The 22,507-nt window shown below is 47.5% G+C and overlaps 1 protein-coding gene across 1 annotated transcript in view; it reads left to right on the forward strand.

The window, feature by feature from the left end:
• TMEM231 (transmembrane protein 231) overlaps positions 1-22,507 on the forward strand; it is a 223,246-nt gene that overhangs the window by 44,625 nt on the left and 156,114 nt on the right. Inside the window, exon 4 of the mRNA XM_078668442.1 lies at positions 8,483-8,626. Coding sequence (XP_078524568.1) covers positions 8,483-8,626 — 144 coding nt within the window. The remainder of the gene's footprint in view (positions 1-8,482; positions 8,627-22,507) is intronic.

The following is a 22,507-nucleotide window of genomic DNA, read 5'->3' on the forward strand; positions in this document are numbered from 1 at the left end:
TTAAATGTAGTTTGCCAGCTTAAGGCTTTATGTATATCACAGTGCATGCAAAATGCTCTGGCCTTGAGTGGCTTGAGTGATTTTTTCTCAAACGTTTTGGAAAATATACATACTTTGACATGTACAATAGAACCTCACATTTTGACTTTGAGCGCCAAAACTCTGAAAGGATTTTCACAAAACTAAGGCTTTGTCATAAAAATTGGGTGAACAGCCATTTAGCAGTTTTAAGGTGTGTGTAGAGAAAAACCTTCTTTGAGAAATCCCATTATTTTGATGAGGGCCAAACGATTTTAGAACCCCCTATAACATTTGAAGTGTTTGCTCTTTCTGCCTGGCTGTGGCAGAATATTACCTATCCATTAAAAATGTCCTTCTTCAAGTTTGACACAGATTGGGCTACAGATGCCTGAAATCGCATTCCATAAAGAGTGAGGCAACTGTGCCTTTGTAATGTGTAGTGTAATGCAAATGTGCAGTGCGAGGTTGCTATTTATTTCCATTGTTGACTGCGAGGAGGTGCATTGACTCACGAGAGGCAAAGCCCTTGCAACAACAGTAATAAATAGCATACTACACTATACACATCTCCATATATGGTTTATGCCGTGTTATTTTCATGTACACTTGTTTTAACAAAAGGTATTTAACAAAAACCAGGATGCAAGGGGTTACATTTGTGAAGTATGGTAAAATCACTTTTGTTTAGTACAATCTGTGACGCAATGAAAAGTGTTCTTCTCATGTCCGTTTTGGTGTATTGTGATAATGAAAGTCAAATTTGACCTTTGAACTGTAGTAATACATGTTTGAATGTGTGTTTATTAGTACAGATGCACCAAATAACCTGTTATTAGGCTACATTTATGTTCACTGGTCTGGCATAAATACATTTATGCCCGGCTTGTGAAAATAAACATGACCAAATTACACAAGTTATTTGTACCGCGGGTACTGATGAACAAGTAACTTACCGTTAGCAATGATCTTTCTGGTGGATTCTCTTTCTAACAACCGATTCCTCACCTTGTGAATATGTCCCAGGCATCAGACTGGATTCAGAAAGTTTTAGAGAAATTCTCCTTTGTGCCAGTAGGTGGCATTGTGTGGCTCCTTGTCTACATCGTTCTGCTCCAGAAATGACCAGCAGAGCCACATACAAGAGACACCTATGCATATGACATAGTTACTTTTTAGGCTGTCTGCACCCTCAAACTCAAAGCCCATCTGGATTCGTGTGACTTAGGGCCTTTTTAGATGAAACAAGTGTCTAGTTCACAGAATGGGGAGATGTGAGAACTGTTTGGGAAGTTAGAGTATCAAGCAGAAAGATCGCTAACAGACGTAAGTATCTTGTTCTTTTCATGGATACTTACAGCTGCAGATTCCTTGCCTTATGAGTATGTACCATAGCAGTACCTCCCAAGGTGATGGGTCTGTGGACTGGCTCAGACCAATAAGTCCTGCAGAACTGAGCAGGCAAAATGCTCCTCTCATAGGACCCTCTGTTGAGGCAGTAGTGATTTGTGAACATGTGTACCAAGGCCCACGTAGCCTTTTGCCAGATGTCCAGAAGATGCTAATGCTGTGGTAGCAGGTTTGACCCTGGGTGAATAAGCCCGCAGGCCTTCTGGGGGAACTTTGTCTTTGCTGGTGCTTAGCGGATCTTTATGCAGAGAAGAATCCAGCAATAGATGGTTCATTTTTGCACTGCTGTCGTCTTCGCTACAGGAAACCCCACATGGGGCAGATTGTTCAATGGATGTTCCATGGTACGACCGATACAGCAGCTTATTGCTCTTTAAGGGTCAAAACGAAGGACTGACTCTTCCTCATTTGAAGGATGAGGTGGAGCAAAGAATGCTGGGATGGGGATAGCCTGCCTCCTATTGACAAGGCTAACCACTTTCTGCAGAAAACTCAGGTCCGCAAAAGCAACTTCTCTGGGAAGAAGGAGGTATACACTTGATTCACAGAAAGAGCCTTAAGTTTATTCACATGTCAAGCCAGTCTTATGGCTGTGATGAAGACTATCTTCAGGGTCAGAAGTCTTCGAAGAAGGACAGTTCAGCAGCTCAAAAGGGCTGCACATCAAGAAAGTGAGCACTAAGTTCAAGTCCCACTGGGGCAATACAAAGGTTTAGGTGGAAACACAATGTTTCAAACCTTTCATTAATCTCCTCACAAGTGACTTGAATAACTATGGCTGATCTGGCAACCACTAGGATGCCAAAAGAGCTGATAAATAGCTCTCAACAGTATCCAAAGGAACTGTTTGCTTGCCTAGGGACAGCACAAACAATAACATTTCAGACTACTTTGCCTGTAATGGGCCAGTTTTCCCAGGTGCCGCGACAATCAACAGATTAGTGCCAACAACTGACCTACACTGATTTTTTGGAGGGACACCTCACTTCTTAAGATAACATCAACTACCTCAGGGTGCAGGTCGAAGGAGGTCAAATGTCCAAACATGGAGCTGCACTGCCTCAAATTGTTGTAATGTTTCTGCTATAGTGACTGGTATATTGTGTAAGTCCTTAATGTACAGCAGGAGATCATCTGCATAAAGCGAGATCGCATTGGTTCCATCTCCCAGCAGTATGCCCCAGTTGTCCCCTCCGCTTCGCAGCCGTGCCGCAAGCGGCTCCAAGGCTAACAAGAACAGGAGCGGGGACAGCGGGCATCCCTTCCTAGTTCCCCTGTTGATGGCTATGTTTTCTGAAGTTCTTGTGCCCATGCATACCCTAATGGTAGGGTGCGTATAGAGCAGTCCAACCAGTTGTAGGAAGGTATCTCCCAGTCCATAGTTGCTCAGTACTTCAAATAAGTATGGCCACTCGAGGGAGTCCAAGGCCTTCTCTAGATCCAAAACTGCACACCCTGAATCAGGCCATGACTGCTTTGCATATTCATGGACTCCGAAAAATCTACGTATATTCAAGGAGGTGCTCCTGGTAGAAACAAATGCATGGTTCCTTTACCAGGGGCGCTAACCTTGCAGAAATGACTGAAGCTAGGATTTTATATTCAGTGTTTAGAAGCGTCAATGGTCTGTAGGAGCCCATCATGATCGCATCCCTGTCTGGTTTCGGGAGTAAAACCAGAAGCGCCTTGCGCTGCATGTATGCAAGTGTGGTGTTGGCTAATGCAGTGTCATATAATGTTTTGTGTTGCCGTGCTACATTGTCGCATAGATCTTGTAAAATTTGGTTGCTAGCCATCCGGGCCTGGGGGGTTTTCCCGAGGCTCGGGTGCGCATAAATGCCAATATTTCTTCTATGTTAAGCGGGCGTCCAGTTCTATTTTCTGTGCTGGGGTCACCGTAGGGAGAGTAATTTCGGAGAGATACTGGTGGATCCCTTCTATCTTCACTGGCTGTGAACTTATATAAGTTGACATAATGTCTTGTGAATGCCTGATGTATCTCCTGCTGCGAGTACAATAATTAACCTTGCGGAGAACGGATAGTAGTGACTGGGGTTTTAGCCTCGTCTTGTCTAATGAGCCACGCAAGTAGCCTGCCAGCTTTTTCTGAGGCGCTGTGAGTGCGTGCTGAATGCACTGCACAGTTGCGGCAGCATAGTCCTTTCCAGCTGTCTAGGATGTTCTGTTCTGCTCTCTTGCAGTTTGTCACTATGTGAAAGGCCCCTTGATACTTTTCGTTGCTAGGTGGGCAAGTTTATTCTCTAGTTTTGTGAAGTCCAACTCCAATACTCTATGCATGTCGGCCTGCGTAACTGGACAAGACCCGGTATCACCGCCTTGAAGGCGCCCCATTCTATTAGGGCTGATGAAGCCGTCCCTGTGTTTACATCAAAATAGTCTGTTATCGCTACCTTTGTGGATTTGAGGATAATCTTATCCTCTAATAATCTGGGTAGCATGCGCCATCTAGGTATGGGAGCTATGTTGTCCCACTCTATTAGTAGCAAATGGGGATTGTGGTCGGAATATGTTCTCCTTAGGTATTGAGACACTGTTACGACTGGCAGCAGGTCTTCTATGACTAGTATTCTATTGAGCTGGACATGTAGGTCATGTGTTCCTGAATAGTTCCTATCTGTGGGATTTCTGTGTCGCCAGGGATCTACTAAATGCCAGTGTGTGGTCCAAGCGTTCATTGCTTTCATTGCTATCACTGTAGGTGTCCCAGGAAGGGGGTGGGGGAGGAGCGATCCAGTAACGTGCAGTTAAAGTCTCCCTGCAATAGCAGCGGGACCCAATGCCATGTAGACAACTTATTCGACAGAGAGTCGAGGAATCCTGCTTGCTCAGCATTTGGCTCGTATATAGATGCCAAGGAAAAACCAAAGGTGGTGATGGACGGAGCGTTGACAATACAAACACTCACCCCCAGTCAACTGATCTGGGTTTAATCCATCACCGTTCTTTAGCTCACTCCGCCACCCCAGTTCAGACATGGCCATATGCAAATCAGTCTAACCCTGTGCCTCATGGGAACAGTCCAACCCGAACCGCCAAGCCATGTCTTCCCTGGACCGGAATCAAGCTTCCCAGGACTGGTTTCTGGCATTACAGCCGTCTTCAGCCGGGCTTGCTTGATTCCAGTGGCAAAGTGAGCAAGGGACTCACGTCTGAGCATACCCTGCCAACTTAGGGCGAACAAAGATAAACCAAAGGTATCGTATATAGATGCCACCAGTACAGATCCACCGTCTAGTCTGCCTTTGACTAGGAAATATCGGCCTTCTGGGTCTGTGTGACACCTCTACTTAAAGGGAATCCCTGGTCTGACCCAAATTAACGCACCTCTGGCAAAGGCCGAGTAGCCAGTGGCATATATTTGGCCTCTCCATCTTATGTGTAAGTTCAAGGATTCGTGCTTGATGAGATGTGTTTCTTGGAGAAGCGCTATTTGCACTTTGTGCCTTTTCAAGTAAGAGTAGATCCGGTGGAGATACCGTGAAGGAGTATTGATCCCCCTAACATGCCATGTGCATATTTTAATGTGTGGCATTTTACCTGGGATGTGTGTGCGGGCCAGCCCCTGGAAGGAGGATTCTAGGGGTATCTATGCATCCGCTGGGGGTCTCAGGGGTGGGGCTGCTCTGTATTGCATTGTCAAGCTGCTTTTGGCGTGGGTATACGTTCGAACGTTCTGTGTGAATAAACTAACCTTAATCAAAACATTTAATACCAATAGGTGGAGGTTGCAACATGCAGTCGTCCAAACATCTAAACCAATAAACATGTCAACAGATGTCAGTGGGTTGGGTCACTTGGGCATCTGGTGCTGATGAGTGTTACAGATAAGAAAGGTATATGCTCCCCTTCATGTTCAATGTCGAGCACTGGCTGAAGCCCCGACCGCGTTTAGTTATGATGCTGCACCGAGCATCAACATCATAGGTGTAGATGGGAGGGGGAAAAAGAGGGGGGACCCTCCGTTTCTCTGAATTCGGTAGCCAGGCTAGATCATATATGCAAGAAGTGTTAAGCATATTTTTATGGCACATACAATTAGTATTAAGGTGAGGACCATGACACATATCAGGACACACAGTACTTGCATAGTCGTCGTTTCAGCTTCCAGGCCTGGGTTCATTAGGTGGTTTACAGTTCATTATGTTGTCTGCCGCTTGAGGTGTTATATCTGGCACTGTTTCCGAGTCCTGCAAATTTGAGTGGCCGTCAACAGACTCCGCACCGCTCATCTGGCCCGGTAAGGTTTCCTCTGATAGGGTGTCACTCTGCTGACTGCTGATGTCCGCTGCGGCTTGCAGCGCATTACGCTGTCCTTTACGTATTTGCTCCAGGTTGGTGCCGAGGTTTTGTGACCATGTGTGCTTAATAACGCCTTGGACTCCATCTGCGTTGCTTCAGTTCTGCATTAAAATGTGGGCTCAAAGGTTTTTTGCTGTGTGAGACAGCGGTTTCAGGAGCTACTGAGTCTAGCCACTTCCAGGTAGCCTGGGGGTTCAAAGAAGTAAGTTTTCCCTTTAGCTGCCACGCGCAATTAGGTGGGGGAACTATAGCGAGTATTTGAAGTCAAGACTTTGGAGCCTTCTTTTTACTTCCATGTAGGAGAACCTCTGTTTTTGGACTGATGCTGTATAGTCTGGGAATAACATTACAGTGCTATTCCCCACTTGGACTTCTGTAATTTTCTGGTGTCTTGCAATATCGCATCTCTGTCCCTGTAGTTCAGTACCCGAACAGGAATGGCCTAGGGCCCCCTCACAGGAGGGCAAGACGAGCCGGCACCCTATGGGCCCATTCTACGATGAAGTATTTTGACAATGCACCCTCTGGTAGCAGGTCACAAATCCATTTTTCTACAAACGTCATGGTATCCCTCTGCTTTTCTCTTTCTGGAAGGCCCAGGACCCTTACGTTGTTGCACCTGGAGTGGCCTTCTGAGCCTCCTGCTCTGCGTTCCAGGAGCTTTACTTTAGTTGCAAGTTCCTCTAGGCGCTTGTCCGCTTCTTAAGTCTGCGGGGAGAGTTCCGCTACCGTATCCTCCAATGCTTGTGTTCTGTCAACTAGTTTTCTATGGTCCGCATGCAGGAGATTTACTTCTAAGGCTACATTATCAGTCTTGTTTTCAAGCGAAGTCTTTGTTAATTCTATTGTGGCACTCAGCTTCTCCACGGCAGCCAGGACTGCATCGAGTTTACTAGACATGGGGTCCGTAGAGGTTTTAGTCAATGGCATATCCGGTTAGGAGTGGGGTAGAGGCGGGTGACTGGCCTGACCCCCTGCACCCAACCGAAGACGACCCATGTCTGACATATGGTTACATCGTTTGTTTGTATAGCCCTGCGTTGTTTAAGCTCTGTTCCCCTTCCGATCTTCACAGTGTTTCATGCTTAACGGGCTGTTTTTTGTTGTTTATAGCCACGCGTTAAGCAGCTATATATTGCAAGAAGGAGCCCAAGCTCCATTGTGTTTGTGTCTATTTTTGTTTCCCTCTCGGTTCTACAGTGGTTGTCTTTATTTGTTAGGCCCAGCATACAGCTTCTCAGTAGCGCTATTCGTCGAGGTTGGTATTGCGGGTTACATGTGCATGGTCAGGTGCTGTGCTGTAGTGCCTTCTGGGCCCTCGTCATACATTGCTCCACGATGGCTCACTGCCTTATACTTTCTGGCTTGCACCGTTGCCTCTTCAATTCTGGTATTGTCTGTCAAGTTATGTTGTTTGTTGTGGGACACTACGCCCAGGTAGCTGTCCCAATGTCCCCCTTACTACCTAAGTGTCCGGTAGCCTTGTGCACGTTACTGCGCGTCCGGTACCGTCTACGAGCCCACCAGATGGGGCCCCGGGGCCCCTTATCTCCCCTCTGTCTCGGGGTAGATCCCATTGATTTATTGCATATGGTGCAGGGTGATTATAGTGGGCTTGTTTTTCCACTTTGCTTCTAGGCTGTTATTGCTCACCTCTGGTCTGCCTTTGTGCTCCTGCAGCGTGGTCTTGTTTCTGGCTCTGATTCCTCATGTGTTTCTGTGCCCAGGCCTCCTTGCTATTTGTCTCCTTCTTAACCGAGCATCCACTCATCTGTGGTGTAGAATCGCTGCCACTCGCATCAGGCAGTCCATGGAGAGACACTCTGTGTCTCCGTTTCGTTTCCCTGGGGCCAGGCTTGTCTGTCTCCTCGCGCAGCCCTGGGCTTGCGTAGTATTGGCAGGCCCGCCTCCTGTCTTTGGGAGCTGGTCCGCGCCTTCCTCTGTCGGCGTTCCCGATTTCCACCAGCCTCCGAGCTGGCCCGAGCACCCGAAAGTATGCCACTGGCGTGTTGAGTCTTTTGCAGCACACGGCTGAGGCTCCGGCCAGCCTATCTCAGGATAATTGGAAGGATATCAGGAGATGAGAGGCGGATCTCTACCAGAGCCCGCCCGCCCTCTTCGCCTCCATGGCCACGACCCTGTGTATTAGGCTATTTATTACCATTGAATAATAAAGGGAGGGGTACCATGACCCACTTGAGGCTTTGATTCTGGTGAAACTTTGACTGTCCCCAAATTCAAGTGTGGTAATAAATAAAATATTAAACACCGTACATCTGCAGATGCACACATGTATATGTGTATGTGTGTATATATGTATATATGTGTGTATATATATCTATATATGACGTGTGTGTGTGTATATATATATATATATATATATATATATGTGTGTGTATATATGACATATGTATATATAAATGTGTAAGATAGCATCACTTCTTTGTTGATAATTAACTTGTGCAAGTGAGCACGTACTTGAGATATTTTGCATGTTTAATAACTAAGCTGTATACTTATTCTAGCACATTTAATACATATTTTAATATTAAAACAAATGTTTCCTCGTTCTAAAATATCTCCTGCCAGATTTTCTAGTTGTCAATACAAATGATTGGTTTTGAAGAGTGTTCTTCACACATTTGTCAAAGGAAATCTTGAAATACGTTGTGCAGAATCATTACTCTTCACTTGTACCATAGGAGTGTAACATGAAGTATAATGCCTCTTTCAGCGGATGTCCACATTTGTGATGCAAAGTATGGCCTTCATCCAGTACTCCTCTCCAATCTCAGGGTCCCAGTTGTATGTGAATGGAAATCTGAGACTGCAGCAGCGCCAGTCACTGAACCACAGAGGACTGGATACGAGATACAATGCAAGTATACTTTTCTTTATGTTGCCATTGTGACCTGCTCTTTTGTGAGGTGTTTAGACTTTTCCAGCCATGTATTGACTTAAATTTGGAAAATACAAGATGAAGAACTTCTTGTCTATGAAAAAGGAGGCCATTGCATAATGGAAATAGTTGCAACCCATTTTTTATGGCTTTCAGGACAGTGGAGAGTTATTGTGTGGAATCCACTACCACAGTGGACAATCTACTGGTGTTAAGTTGGGGGAAATAGGAGAAAGCAATAGGAGTTAAGGTTTGGGGCTACCAGGGGAAGCCAAATATAAATGTATAGAGGCCCTGAGGATGTGGGGGGAATTGGAAAAGGCGCGCCTGCAAATCAAGGGCCTGGAGCTTGCTAGGGCAGAATATGTAATGGCACAACAAAAACATATATTTTATTTATGGAGCGATCGCTGTGACCATATGCTAGTCCAATGACTTCGAACTTACACCCTTAAGGATACTATCAAAATGATTCATAACATCCTGGGCACTGAGGTCTGCTGAGATACTCAAATCACAGCAGTCTTCCAAGACTTCAATAGCACACTATACAAAGCTCCACATGGTCCTGCTGAAGGTAATTCCAGGTACCTGGAGGCGACTCCGGTGCTTCCTCTTTTGTCACGATTCTGAGAGCTTGGCGAGGCCCATCTGGATTGATGAGGTATTCTGATAGATACATCTGCCGTGTGGATTCCTCACCTTGTGAATATCCCCTTGCGTCAGCAACATTCGGAAATTCTTTTGTAGCTTCGCGCCGACGTGGATCCGGACGTCACAGAAGCACGGCATCGCACGCGACCTCGCTGACGTCACCGGCGCCTATAACAGGCCCACGCCGGCATGATGACATTAGTTCCCTTTTTTCCGCGTCGTCGACGCTAACGGTTTTCAGGGATCGTGTAGTAGCTTCCAGTAACTTTGTTACTATTTCTTCGTAATTGTGTCTTTCTTACATTTTCTTCGAGATGTCGTCGAAGAAGACGGGATTTAAAGCCTGCGGTGAATGTGGCAAGACCATGTCAATCACCGACCCCCACGAATGCTGTGTATGGTGTTTGAGCTCGGACCACGATGTCGAGGACTGTTCCTGTTGTAAGAAGATGACTCCAAAAGCCTTAAGAGAGAGGGAGACAAAGCTCCTTATGGCGAAACTCAAGAGCAAAAAAGCTAAGAAGTCGTCAAAATCTCGATCTCGTCGGTCGAGGTCGAGATCGAGGTCGAGGTCTCGTTCGAGGTCACGCTCGGAGTCATCATCAGCACACGCTTCGAAGTCTTCGAAGAAGAAACACAGAAGGAAGTCCCATGAGTCACGTCATCACTCTGGGAAGGACTCTAGCTCGAAACCAAGGTCCCAGATCAAGCTCGTGTGTAAAGAAGTGGAGGTTTCGGAGTCGGAACATGAAGAGGCTGTGCATCCAGTTTCACCCGAGCCTCAGGAACAGGTCCAATCTCCAATTCCATCAAATCCTTCTGGTCAGGAGGATGAAGGTGAGGAGCAGGGGGCTGGTGGAGCCGAAGTTCTGGCACCCGATGGTTCATCGACTCCGGCTCCGGCGCCCGAAGAAGAGGTCGACGTCGTATCGACTCCGCCTCCCCGGGAACATCCGAGAGGTCCGTATCCTGAGTTTCCGACTCCAGGTCAGGATCCTTCCCAGTTCCTGAACGCCATGTATGGTGTATATTCAAGGGCAATGTTCCCGTCTGGTGCACCTGTTGGTCCCACGGGTCCTATGGCCTTTAATCTAGGGGTTCCGCAGGCTTATGCCCCTGCACCCTTCATGCCCTTTATGCCGGCTCTACCGCCGCATTGGCATTTTCCGACACCACCGGTGTCGTCGACGCCGAAGCGCACGACGCCGGCTCCATCGACGCCGATCCCATCGACGCCGATACCCGTGACTCCGAGGCAGGATTCTGTCCGACCTCGTGTCGAGAAGCCTCGTCCGACGTCGGGCTCGACGCCGGCAGCGACCCCGTCGGAGTCGATTCCGAATCCTTTAACTTCGATTGTGAAAGAAAGGTCTCGGAGAAAGGCCCAGAGACTTTTAGAAGAGGAAAAATATGGGTATTCTGACACTGAGGAAGGAGAATTACAGGATTCTGAGGATCCCTTTGATGAGTTAGGTGAAGCCAGTGGTCTTGAACTGTCACCTGAATGGGAGTTGGCTTCTGTATCGAATGCTCCATCTAAGGATGTGGTGCCTTACCACACTGTGATTAAGAAGGCAGCGAGTTTACTAAATATAACTCTGCCTACAGCTGATTATAAACCCAATATTTTAACTGAGGTACTTCATTCACCCTCATCTGTGATCGAGCCTATGTTACCATTCAACGAGGCGTTGTCTGAACCTGTCTATGAGGTCTGGAAGAAACCCTTGACTGCTCCAGCGGTTTCTAGATCTGTGGCAAGAAGATATAGAGCTGCGCCGGATGACCCTGCATTTTTAACAACGCATCCTCTTCCTGAGAGTTTGGTAGTGCAGGCTGCCTGTTCTAAAAAATCTGCTGGGGCATTTCCACAGGTTCCTGGAGACAAGGAATCCAGGAAACAGGACCAAAATGCTAAAAAGGTTTTTTCATCAGCCAGCATGGCATTGAAGTCAACCAATGCTACGTGTTTGATGGGGAGATATATCCATGCTTTGATGGACTCTGTCAAACAACTCATTCCAAAGGTTCCTGAGGATGACAGGAGGGATTTTCAAGAAGTAATCTCGGACACCCAAGCGGCTGCGAGACAGGTCATCCAGAGTGGTTTGGACACTGCAGACTCGGTGGCAAGAGTCATGGGTTCCTCTGTGGCTACTAGGAGAGCTGCTTGGCTCAAATCTTCAGAGTTTTCTGCTGATGTCCAGTCTGCTTTAATGGACTTACCCTTTGATGGTTCAGGTCTGTTTGGAAAGAAGGCTGATACTGCCTTGGAACGTTTTAAGGACAGTAGGGCCACTGCAAAATCTTTAGGCCTTCAATCCAGAGGTACTACCGGAAGACGTTTCAGAGGATTTGGCCGATCTTCCTTTCGATCTTACAGATCATTCCAGCAGCAGCAGCCTCAGCAGCAGCAGCAGAACACACTGTACAAGTCGTACAGAGGCAGACAAAGACCCCGTCCTAGAGGTCGTCAAGTTTCCTCCTCCTCCTCCTCCTCCTCTCCTTCCCAACCCCCGGCCAACGCAGCAAAGCAGCCCTAGATCCGCCATTCCGGATCATGTGGGCCCAGTAGGGGGTCGGCTTACTCATTTTCTACAAGATTGGGAATTTATAACATCGGATCTTTGGGTTCTCAATCTTGTAGAGAATGGGTATGCTCTTCCTTTCCAGGAATTCCCTCCCAATTACCCTCCTTGCCAGGGTTATTGTTCAGAAGACCACCTGCTTCTCTTGCAGGAAGAAGTCCTGGCATTATTTCGAAAGGGTGCAATAGAGGTGGTTCCAGAGCAGGAAAGGGGTCAGGGGTGCTACTCCCGGTATTTCCTGATCCCCAAGAAAGATGGCAGACTTCGGCCAATCCTGGACCTCAGGATTTTGAACCTTTACCTGAAGCAGGAAAAGTTCAAAATGCTCACTCTTGCACAGGTTCTTCAGGCGCTGTTGGAAGAGGACTGGATGGTGTCGATCGACTTGCAAGATGCGTATTTTCATATTCCCATCTTGAAGTGTCACAGAAAGTATCTCCGTTTCACGGTTGGGTCACAGCATTACCAGTTTGTGGTCCTTCCGTTTGGCCTTACTACTGCACCTCGAGTCTTCACCAAGGTGATGGCAGTGGTGGCAGCTCATCTCAGGAGAACGGGGATTCATGTATTTCCGTATCTAGACGACTGGCTGATCAAAGCGGAGTCGCCAGAGAAGGTGCTCCATCATCTGCAAGAGACAACTCAGTTGTTGCACAGGTTGGGTTTTTCGATAAATGTACCCAAGTCTCACCTGGTGCCCTCACAGCGCAACCTGTTCATAGGTGCGGTACTGGACACAACCGTATGTCGTGCATTCCCTCCCCCTCAAAGAATTCGCGACATACGGGAGATGATTCCTTTATTTTACAATGGAGCGGTCGTTCCAGTCCTGAAGGTCCTTCGCCTACTCGGTCTGATGGCTTCATGCATTCTGTTGGTCAACCATGCACGCTGGCACATGAGGGCACTCCAGTGGTGCCTCCACAGGCAGTGGTATCAGCACAACGGAGATCTCGGGGAGTCAGTGAGGATCTCCAGGGAAGCTGCAGCGGATCTGTCTTGGTGGAGCGTGGAAGGCAATCTGTCACAAGGAAAGCCTTTTCAACTTCCTCCAGCGGTGGCCACAGTGATAACGGATGCATCCACTCTCGGGTGGGGTGCTCATCTGGGAGACCTGGAGGTCAAGGGTCTTTGGTCTCCAGAGGAAAGGTTGCTTCACATCAACCTTCTAGAATTGCGGGCGATACGTTTGGCGCTCAAGGCCTTCCTCCCTTCCCTTCGCGGTCAGTCAGTCCAGGTCCTGACGGACAACACGACCGCGATGTGGTACATCAACAAGCAGGGAGGAGTGGGGTCGCAGTGTCTCTGCAGAGAGGCTCTGCGTCTCTGGTCCTGGGTTCAGGACCATCAGATTTGTCTGATGGCAAATCATCTGGCCGGGGTTCTGAACGTTCGTGCAGACAGTCTCAGTCGGCAGTTCTCTGCCGATCACGAGTGGAGGCTTCACCCGGAGGTGGTTCACGACATCTTTCAGATGTGGGGGACACCTCGGGTGGACCTGTTCGCCACTCACGAGAATGCTCACTGCCTGTCATTCTGCAGTCTCCAGTATCCGATGCAAGGAGCCTTGGGGGACGCGTTTCAGTTGAGTTGGAACTCGCAGCTCCTTTACGCATTTCCTTCCATACCCTTGATTCCTCGGGTTCTGAGGAAGATTCGCCAAGACCGGGCCCAAGTCATATTGATCGCCCCGGATTGGCCAAGAAGGGTGTGGTATTCAGACCTTCTCCACCTCTCCTCTCACCCGCCGCTCCGTCTCCCTTACAGGGCAGATCTCCTCTCTCAGATGGAGGGGCAGGTTCTACACCCCCACCTCCAGACCTTACACCTTCATGCCTGGAGATTGAGCGGGGCAACCTGATTTCTTTTTCTCTCCCTCACGATGTGGTGGATGTCATTTTGTCGGCCAGGCGTGACTCCACTAAGTCCATCTATTCTTATAGGTGGTCTAAATTTGTTGTTTGGTGCAGGGAGAAGTCTATAGACCCTTTGAGGTCCCATTTATCTGATGTGCTCCAGTTTGCCCTTTCCCTGGCCCAGCAGGGGCTTGCTGTTGCCACGGTGAAGGGATATCTGTCTGCGCTGTCGGCATTTATCTGTATGCCTGACCAGCCTTCTCTTTTTAAGTCTCCCATTGTTTTAAGGTTTCTGAAGGGCCTTACTAATAGGTTCCCTCCTACACCCTTTGTTGTGCCTCAGTGGGATTTGAACCTAGTTTTGACATTTTTGATGGGTGCTCCCTTTGAGCCTCTTCACAAGTGTCCCATGAGGCTTCTGACTTTGAAAACGGTTTTTCTCGTTGCAATAACCTCAGCAAGGAGGGTAAGTGAGCTTCAAGCTCTTAGTTCCAAGCCCCCATTCCTGACCATTCATGCTGAACGAATGGTTCTTAGGACCAGGGCTGCTTTTCTGCCTAAGGTGGTGACTCCTTTCCACCTTGGTCAATCCATTACCCTTCCTACCTTTTATCCTCCCCCTCACCCTTCCAAGGAGGAGGAGAGATTACACCGTCTTGACCCCAAGAGGGCGGTGTCTTTTTACTTGGACAGGACTAAAGACTGTCGAGTGGACGACCAGCTCTTCGTTGGCTTTGCTGGCTGCAAGAAAGGAAGAGCGGTCCATAAGAGGACTCTGTCGAGGTGGATCGTGCTCTGCATTAAGATCTGCTACTCTTTGGCTGGTAAGGACCCTCCAGAGGGTATTAGAGCACATTCGACTAGAGCAAAGTCTGCATCATCTGCTTTGTCTAGAGGTGTACCTGTTGAGGACATTTGCAGAGCCGCGACTTGGGCCTCCCTCCACACTTTCGCGAAGCACTACTGCTTGGATACCGAGGTGAGGAGGGACGGCCACTTCGCGCGCTCTGTCCTCCATGATTTCCTGGTATAGCAGAGTGGACACCCTCCTCCGGGAGTGGGGACTGCTGTGGGACTCTATTCACAAGGTGAGGAATCCACACGGCAGATGTATCTATCAGAAGAACAAGTTACTTACCTTCGGTAACGCTTTTTCTGGTAGATACTATATCTGCCTGTGGATTCCTCACTGACCCACCCGCCTCCCCGTTGTCCACTCTTCTATGCCAGAGTTTCTATGATGTGTTATTTTATTGTCATGGAAATGTTTATTTCAAATGTTGTTATTGCATTTGCTTCACACTGTGTGTGTTACCTTGTTTCTATACTACGTATACTGTGTATATTTCTACTATCATCGGTCCGTCCGTGTGCCTCGATGGCACGGAAAAAAGGGCGGAACTGATGTCATCACGCCGGCGTGGGCCTGTTATAGGCGCCGGTGACGTCAGCGAGGTCGCGTGCGATGCCGTGCCTCTGTGACGTCCGGATCCACGTCGGCGCGAAGCTACAAAAGAATTTCCGAATGTTGCTGACGCAAGGGGATATTCACAAGGTGAGGAATCCACAGGCAGATATAGTATCTACCAGAAAAAGCGTTACCGAAGGTAAGTAACTTGTTCATCTCGGCTATTGCACGCCTAAAGCCGATTAAGTCCCCTATCCACAGTTCTATAAAGCTTTCTGTCAGGTTCTGGCTCTGTTGCTTACCTGCCTTTTTAACTCCTTCACCGACACCCGGTCCATCAAATACACCATGCTGGAAGCCTCTAATTCAGTTATCCCAGAGCCCTGTGAAGATTTTACCCTATGCTGGTCTCTCAGACTTCTATCACTCCTGAATATTGATGCCAAATTATTCACCAGCATCCTTGCCCATCGCCTTAATACCCTCATGCTGACGATACCCAGCTCATTTATTCACTCTCCGCCAATGCACACTCTAGCCCGTCTTCCCTCTGCTCCGGTCTAAACAACATTGCCAAATGGATGCATGATAATAAACTGAAACTTAACGGAGGAAAGACCGAACTGCTTCTGTTTGGTAAACACACCGCTCTATGGGGCCCTCAACATTGGCCACCCCAGATGGGTACAACACCCTCTCCATCCAAAACCGCCCGCAATCTTGGTATCATTTTTGACGACCAAATGTCTATGAAACAACAAGCGGTTAGAGTTGCAGCCACCTGTTTTACCATCCTCAAGTGGCTCAGGAAAATCATGTGGATGATCCCCCAGGATACACAAAAAAACGTAGTCCAAGCCCTAATTACATCTAGACTGGACTACGGCAACATCTTGTACCTGGGAGCCTGCAAAGAAGTCACTAGGAAACTCCAAACAGTACAAAATGAAGCGGTTAGGCTGCTTTGCAAACTGCCCAAAAAATCTTCCACCTCCTCTGGTCTACGCAGTCTTCATTGGCTTCGAATCGAATGCCGCCCAAAGTTTAAAGCCATGTGTTTCATGCACAGAATTAAGGCAGGTAAAGCACCTTCCTACCTGAGCACCCTTGTTCATCAATACTGCCCCCCAAGAACCCTCCGCTCCTCAGGCCAACATAAGTTTCAGGTACCCAGGATAACCCGAGCAAGAATGGGTGGACGTTCCTTTTCATACCTTGCCCCTTCTCTTTGGAATTCTCTCCCCATACAACTCCGCACAGATAAATGCTACCTCCAATTCCGTAGGAACCTAAAAACATGGTTGTTTAACCAATAACCCCTTACAGGCCCCTATGTTCCCCAACTGTACTGTCGCTCAAGATGTCTTAGTGCCGGGAAACCTCCGGGTAGCTGCGCGCTCTATAAAAATAAATATAATAATAATAATAATAATGCTCGGCCTGATTGACCCCAATCAGGCCGGTTTCATCCCTAACCACCAATGTGGGGACAATATCAAACACATCCTCCATCTTATGGACAAGATACACATTTTCAGAGAGAGGCTCTCCTCCTTTCAATCGACACCGAAAAGGCATTTGACATGGTGCACTGGCACTATATGTTTGAGACTTTGAAACAATTCGGCCTCAGAGATGGACATTGAAGCTGGGTCTGCAGTGTCTACACCGTCCCTCGGGCATTGGTGATACTTAATAGTGTGCTGGCAAAACCTTTTCCCATCCAGAGAGGCACATGGCAGGGGGGTTCACCCTCCCCTCTGCTGTTTCATCTATGCATGGAGCCACTGGCAAGAAGAATGAGGGCCAATCCAGCCACCCCGGGAATCGCTTTTGGAGGAGACCATCACCTCATCACCCTATATGCGGATGATGTGATTCTCGCTCTTACCGACACAATGTCATCTCTACCCGCCCTGGTATTTGGGCTCCATTACTTTGGGGAGGTGTCTGGGTTCAAGGTTAATATGCAGAAATACCAAATTCTGAAGCTTTCGCTTGCCATGCCACATGAGGCCCACCTCCGCTCAATGTTCACTTAAGAATAGGCAGGAGAGTGCATAACTGACCTCGGCATTAAGCCAGCCTGATTGGTGGCTAAGTCTGTAACACTCAAGTTCGAGGCATATGGGCTGCAGATGGTACATTTATGAATAGATCGCCATCTGGTGTTGGGTTCGGATGATTGCACTTTGTTTTTCTTCTGGAGAAGTCTTTGTCGTCATAGATGACTCCTCCTCTCGGTGTTAGTGCGCATGGGCATCGGCTCCATCCTTAGATTGGTTTTTTTCCGCCATCGGGTTCGGATGAGGATCGAAGCGCTCCGGACCGACTTCAACAAAGAAGGTTATAACCGGCGCGTACTTCCTTTCCAAATCGACGGTATCGTTATCGAACGCGACTTCACTCCATACCGACGCGGTTCGAAGGACGACGACTACGAGAAACTCAACGTAGTCCAGCCCGGGGTCCATGGAAAGGACTCCATTCAAAAAATGTCCAACGTGTGGTGCTAAGTTCCCACACAAGGACCTACACGAGGTGTGCAACCTCTGCTTGTCCCCTGAACACGAATCCAGGGACTGTGAGGCCTGTGCAGCGTTCTCTTCAAAATCGACGATTAGAAACCGTCGAGCCCGAAGACACGAGGTATCGAGAATGCAGTCACAAGCAATCCCGGAGCTGTTTGAGGACCAGCACCCAGAAGAGGAGGAAGAAGAGGCCGACGAGGCGGGGTCTGAAGCGGACGAGTCTGACGTCGAACAAATCGACGTCCAACAAACCGTGAGTGACGACGTCCCTTTACCAAAAAACAGACCCCACACGGTATCGACCCCGCCTTCGAGCCCGGTCAGACAACCGAAAAAAGTTTCCAATGCCCCGCCTTCGAGCCCGGCAACGAAACAGAAACCGAAACACTCGGTCTCCCATCATAGTGGTTCCGGTTCCGATAAACGGACCACATCGACACCGAAGCTCCAAGTCAAGGAAAGCTCGAAGTCGAAGCAGTCCATGTCGACACCGAAGCACGCTTCGGCGTCGAAAACACCCTCGACACCGGGGACATCTTCGATACCGAATAAATCGGATCCGATTAAAACCTCGGTACCGAAAATACAAATGGACATTCAAAAGAAAAAACACCTTTCGGACCCGAAAACTGCGGTACCGACACAGGAACACGGGACTGATCCTAAACAAAAGACTCTGTTTATTGACCCAAAGACTGGCAAGGTAGTCACAGAACTACCTAAAAAGAGGAAGAATGAACATTCGGACGACAAGACTCATCCGAAGAAGAGAACAATGGGGACGAATACAACTCCTCCCTCTTCTCCCAAACCTACACACACACCATCTTCTCCTCTTCCTCACAATAGGCCAAATATTCCTCCCACACGACCATCTACACTTACAACAGATGTAGAGAGTGACACAGGGGAGGGGGAACATCCTGGGGATGATGAAGACACAATCCCAGAGGAGGCAGACCCATGGGAAGAGTATAATGTAGGGTCAGATAATGATAACGACCCTGAATTGTACCCCTCAAAACCTTCACCTCCTGATGACAATACTGGTTTTGCACAACTCATTAATAGAGCAGCAACATATCATAAGGTAGAACTACATGCAGAACCTCAAATAGAGGACTTCTTATTAGAAACACTACCTACTGCACAAAGAACATCAGGAACACTACCAATGCTTAAGGGCCTTCTCAGTCATACATCAGAGATATTCAAAGACCCAGTGAGGGCTAGGGTATTGAACCCAAGAATCGATAAAAAATATAGGGCAGCTCCAAAGGACCCAATATACATTAAAGGGCAAATTCCTCTAGACTCACTAGTGGTCACAAACGCTCGTAAGAGAGCAAACTCTTTATCTACAGGAGAAGCTCCACCTCCTGACAAAGAGTCTAAGCTAATAGATGCCTCTGGCAAGAGAGTGGCATCTCAGGCGTCAAACAGCTGGCGCATAGCTAATACGCAAGCACTACTTGCAAGGTATGACAGAGCGCATTATGATGAGTTAGAAAAACTCATCACACATCTCCCTAAAGAACATCAAAAGAGGGCAGATCAACTCATACAAGAAGGGAAGTTAATTACTAACACTTCAATAAAGTGCGCCCTAGACGCGGCAGACACTGCAGCAAGGTCTACAAACACAAGCATCATGTTAAGGAGACATGCATGGCTCAGAGTATCAGGGTTCAAACAAGAAGTACAAACATCGTTACTGAACCAACCTTTTGATGGGAAAACACTTTTCGGCACAGGGACAGATGAGGCCCTAGAAAAGATGAAGAAGGATACCGAAACGGCTAAATCAATGGGAGCATTGCAACAGCCGACACAAAGAGGTTCCTTTCGTAGATCCACCTATAGAGGAGGATCCAAAATACAGGTACAAGCCAGCAGCAAACCTCTTTTACACCTACATCACCCAGAGGTAATTCTAGAGGTGGCTACAGGGGTAACAACAACAAGGGTAGAGGTCGCGGAAACAACAACAACCGCAACTCTCCAACCCCAAAACAGTGACTTCATACAGCTCCCCCCAGACCATATAACACCGGTCGGGGGACGCCTATCACAGTTCCTACCTGTCTGGGAAAACATCACATCAGACAGGTGGGTGAGACAAATTATCCAACATGGTTATTGCCTAGAACTCACAGCTACCCCACCAAACATCCCCCCCAAACAGCGTCCAATGAAACAAGATCACCTGACACTGTTAAAACAAGAAGTACTATCCCTACTAGAAAAGCATGCCATAGAGAAAGTTCCACAGCACCAACAAGGAACAGGAGTATACTCCCTATACTTCCTAATTCCCAAAAAGGACGGGTCTCTAAGGCCAATACTGGACCTAAGACCTCTCAACGCATACATAAATTCGGAACATTTCCACATGGTCACGCTCCAACAAGTACTTCCTTTACTGAAGAAAGGGGACTTTCTTTCTACACTGGATCTAAAAGACGCTTACTTTCATATCCCAATTCACAAAGCCCACAGGAAATACCTCAGGTTTGTGGTAGAAGGACAACATTATCAGTTCAAAGTCCTTCTGTTTGGTGTCACAACGGCACCAAGGGTGTTCACAAAATGCCTGGCAGTGGTGGCAGCTCACCTAAGAAGACAACAAATTCATGTCTTCCCATACTTGGACGACTGGCTAATAAAGGCCAGGTCACAAGAGGAATGTCTTCAAAACACACAAAAGACAATTCAGCTACTACACCAGCTAGGGTTCACGGTGAACTACACAACGTCACACCTACAACCAAACAAGGTTCAACAATATCTGGGGGCTACTATAGACACAGAAAAAGCCAAAGTGTACCCCAACCCAGTCAGGATCCAAACAATGCTTACAGTCATTCAAAGATTTCAGCCACAACACTCACTAACAGCAAGAGTGTTCATGCAGCTATTAGGGATGATGTCATCCTGCATACTGCTAATACCATATGCCAAACTACAAATGCGTCCGCTACAAGAATGCTTAGCGACACAGTGGAATCAGGCTCAAGGGCAGATTACAGATCTGGTGTTGGTAGACGACCGCACACACCGCTCTCTGAAGTGGTGGAACATAACAAACATTGCCAAGGGGCGGTCGTTCCTAGAACCAATTCCACAGGTGACAATAACAGCGGACGCATCGCTCACCGGATGGGGAGCACATATGGACAAATACACAGTACAAGGAAGGTGGAGTGGGCAGGAAAGAAGACTGCACATCAATCATCTAGAACTACTAGCAGTGTTTCTAGCATTGAAAGCCTTCCAAATACATGTTACCAACAAAGTACTCCTGATCAGAACAGACAACATGACAGCAATGTATTATATTCAAAAACAGGGGGGGACGCACTCTCTCCAACTATCCAGACTAGCACAGGAAATTTGGAGATGGGCCATTCCTCAAAACATCTATCTGTTAGCCGAACACCTACCAGGAGTCCAAAACCAGATAGCAGACATCTTAAGCAGACAGTCGGAACAAATACACAAATGGGAACTGCACCACCAAATACTGCAGCCATTCTTCCAAAGATGGGGACAACCAGAGATAGACCTCTTTGCCACTCATCAGAACGCAAAATGCCAAAGCTTCGCGTCCAGGTATCCACATCACCTGTCGCAGGGCAATGCGTTATGGATAAATTGGTCCAACAAATTTGCATACGCTTTTCCCCCTCTCCCACTAATCCCATTAGTGGTCAGGAAGCTGCAACAACACTCAATGACCATGATACTAGTAGCACCCACGTGGGCAAGACAGCCGTGGTTCACCACGCTCCTGCAACTCTCACAAGTGCCACATCAAAAGCTACGAATTCTACCCATGCACCTTACACAGAACCATGGAGAAATAATGCACCCAGATCCAACTCAATTGAACTTAGCGATCTGGCTCCTGAAATCCTAGAATTTGGGTACTTAGATCTACCCCCAAATTGCATGGAGATAATTAAACAAGCGAGACGTCCAACCACCAGAGCATGCTATGCAGCTAAGTGGAAGAGGTTTGCTATACACTGTACTAATAACAATATCAACCCTCTGGACGTATCAACAAGGGAGATTATTTGCTACTTATTACACTTACAGCAATGTAATCTAGCGTACACATCTATCAGAGTACATCTAGCAGCTATAGCAGCGTACCTACAAAACAGGCAACACATATCACTGTTCAGAGTACCAGCGATAAAAGCATTCATGGAAGGCCTTAAAGAGTCATTCCACCAAGATTACCACCTTCCCCAGTCTGGAACCTCAACGTAGTACTCACCAGACTAATGGGGCCACCCTTCGAACCTATGCATAGGTGCGAAATTCAATTCCTTACATGGAAGGTGGCTTTCATTATAGCCATTACCTCACTCAGGAGAGTAAGTGAATTACAGGCATTGACAATACAAGAACCATTCCTACAGTTACACCAGAATAAAGTGGTTCTTAGAACAAACCCAAAGTTCTTGCCTAAAGTAATTTCAGCATTCCACATCAATCAGCCAGTGGAATTACCAGTCTTCTTTCCAAAGCCACAGACGGTGGCAGAAAGGGCTCTACATACACTAGATGTCAAAAGAGCCATTTTGTACTACATAGAAAGAACACAAAACTTCAGGAAAACTAAACAACTATTTGTAGCATTTTCCCCAACACATAAGGGCAATCCTATCTCTAAAGCAGGCATCGCTAGATGGATTGTAAGATGTATACAAATATGTTACATTAAAGCAAAGAGAACATTAACTGTTCCTCCTAGAGCTCATTCTACACGAAAACTAGGAGCATCTATGGCATTCTTAGGGAACATTCCCCTA

The sequence above is a fragment of the Lissotriton helveticus genome, chromosome 12, assembly GCF_964261635.1.
Source record: "Lissotriton helveticus chromosome 12, aLisHel1.1, whole genome shotgun sequence".
Taxonomy (NCBI): domain Eukaryota; kingdom Metazoa; phylum Chordata; class Amphibia; order Caudata; family Salamandridae; genus Lissotriton; species Lissotriton helveticus.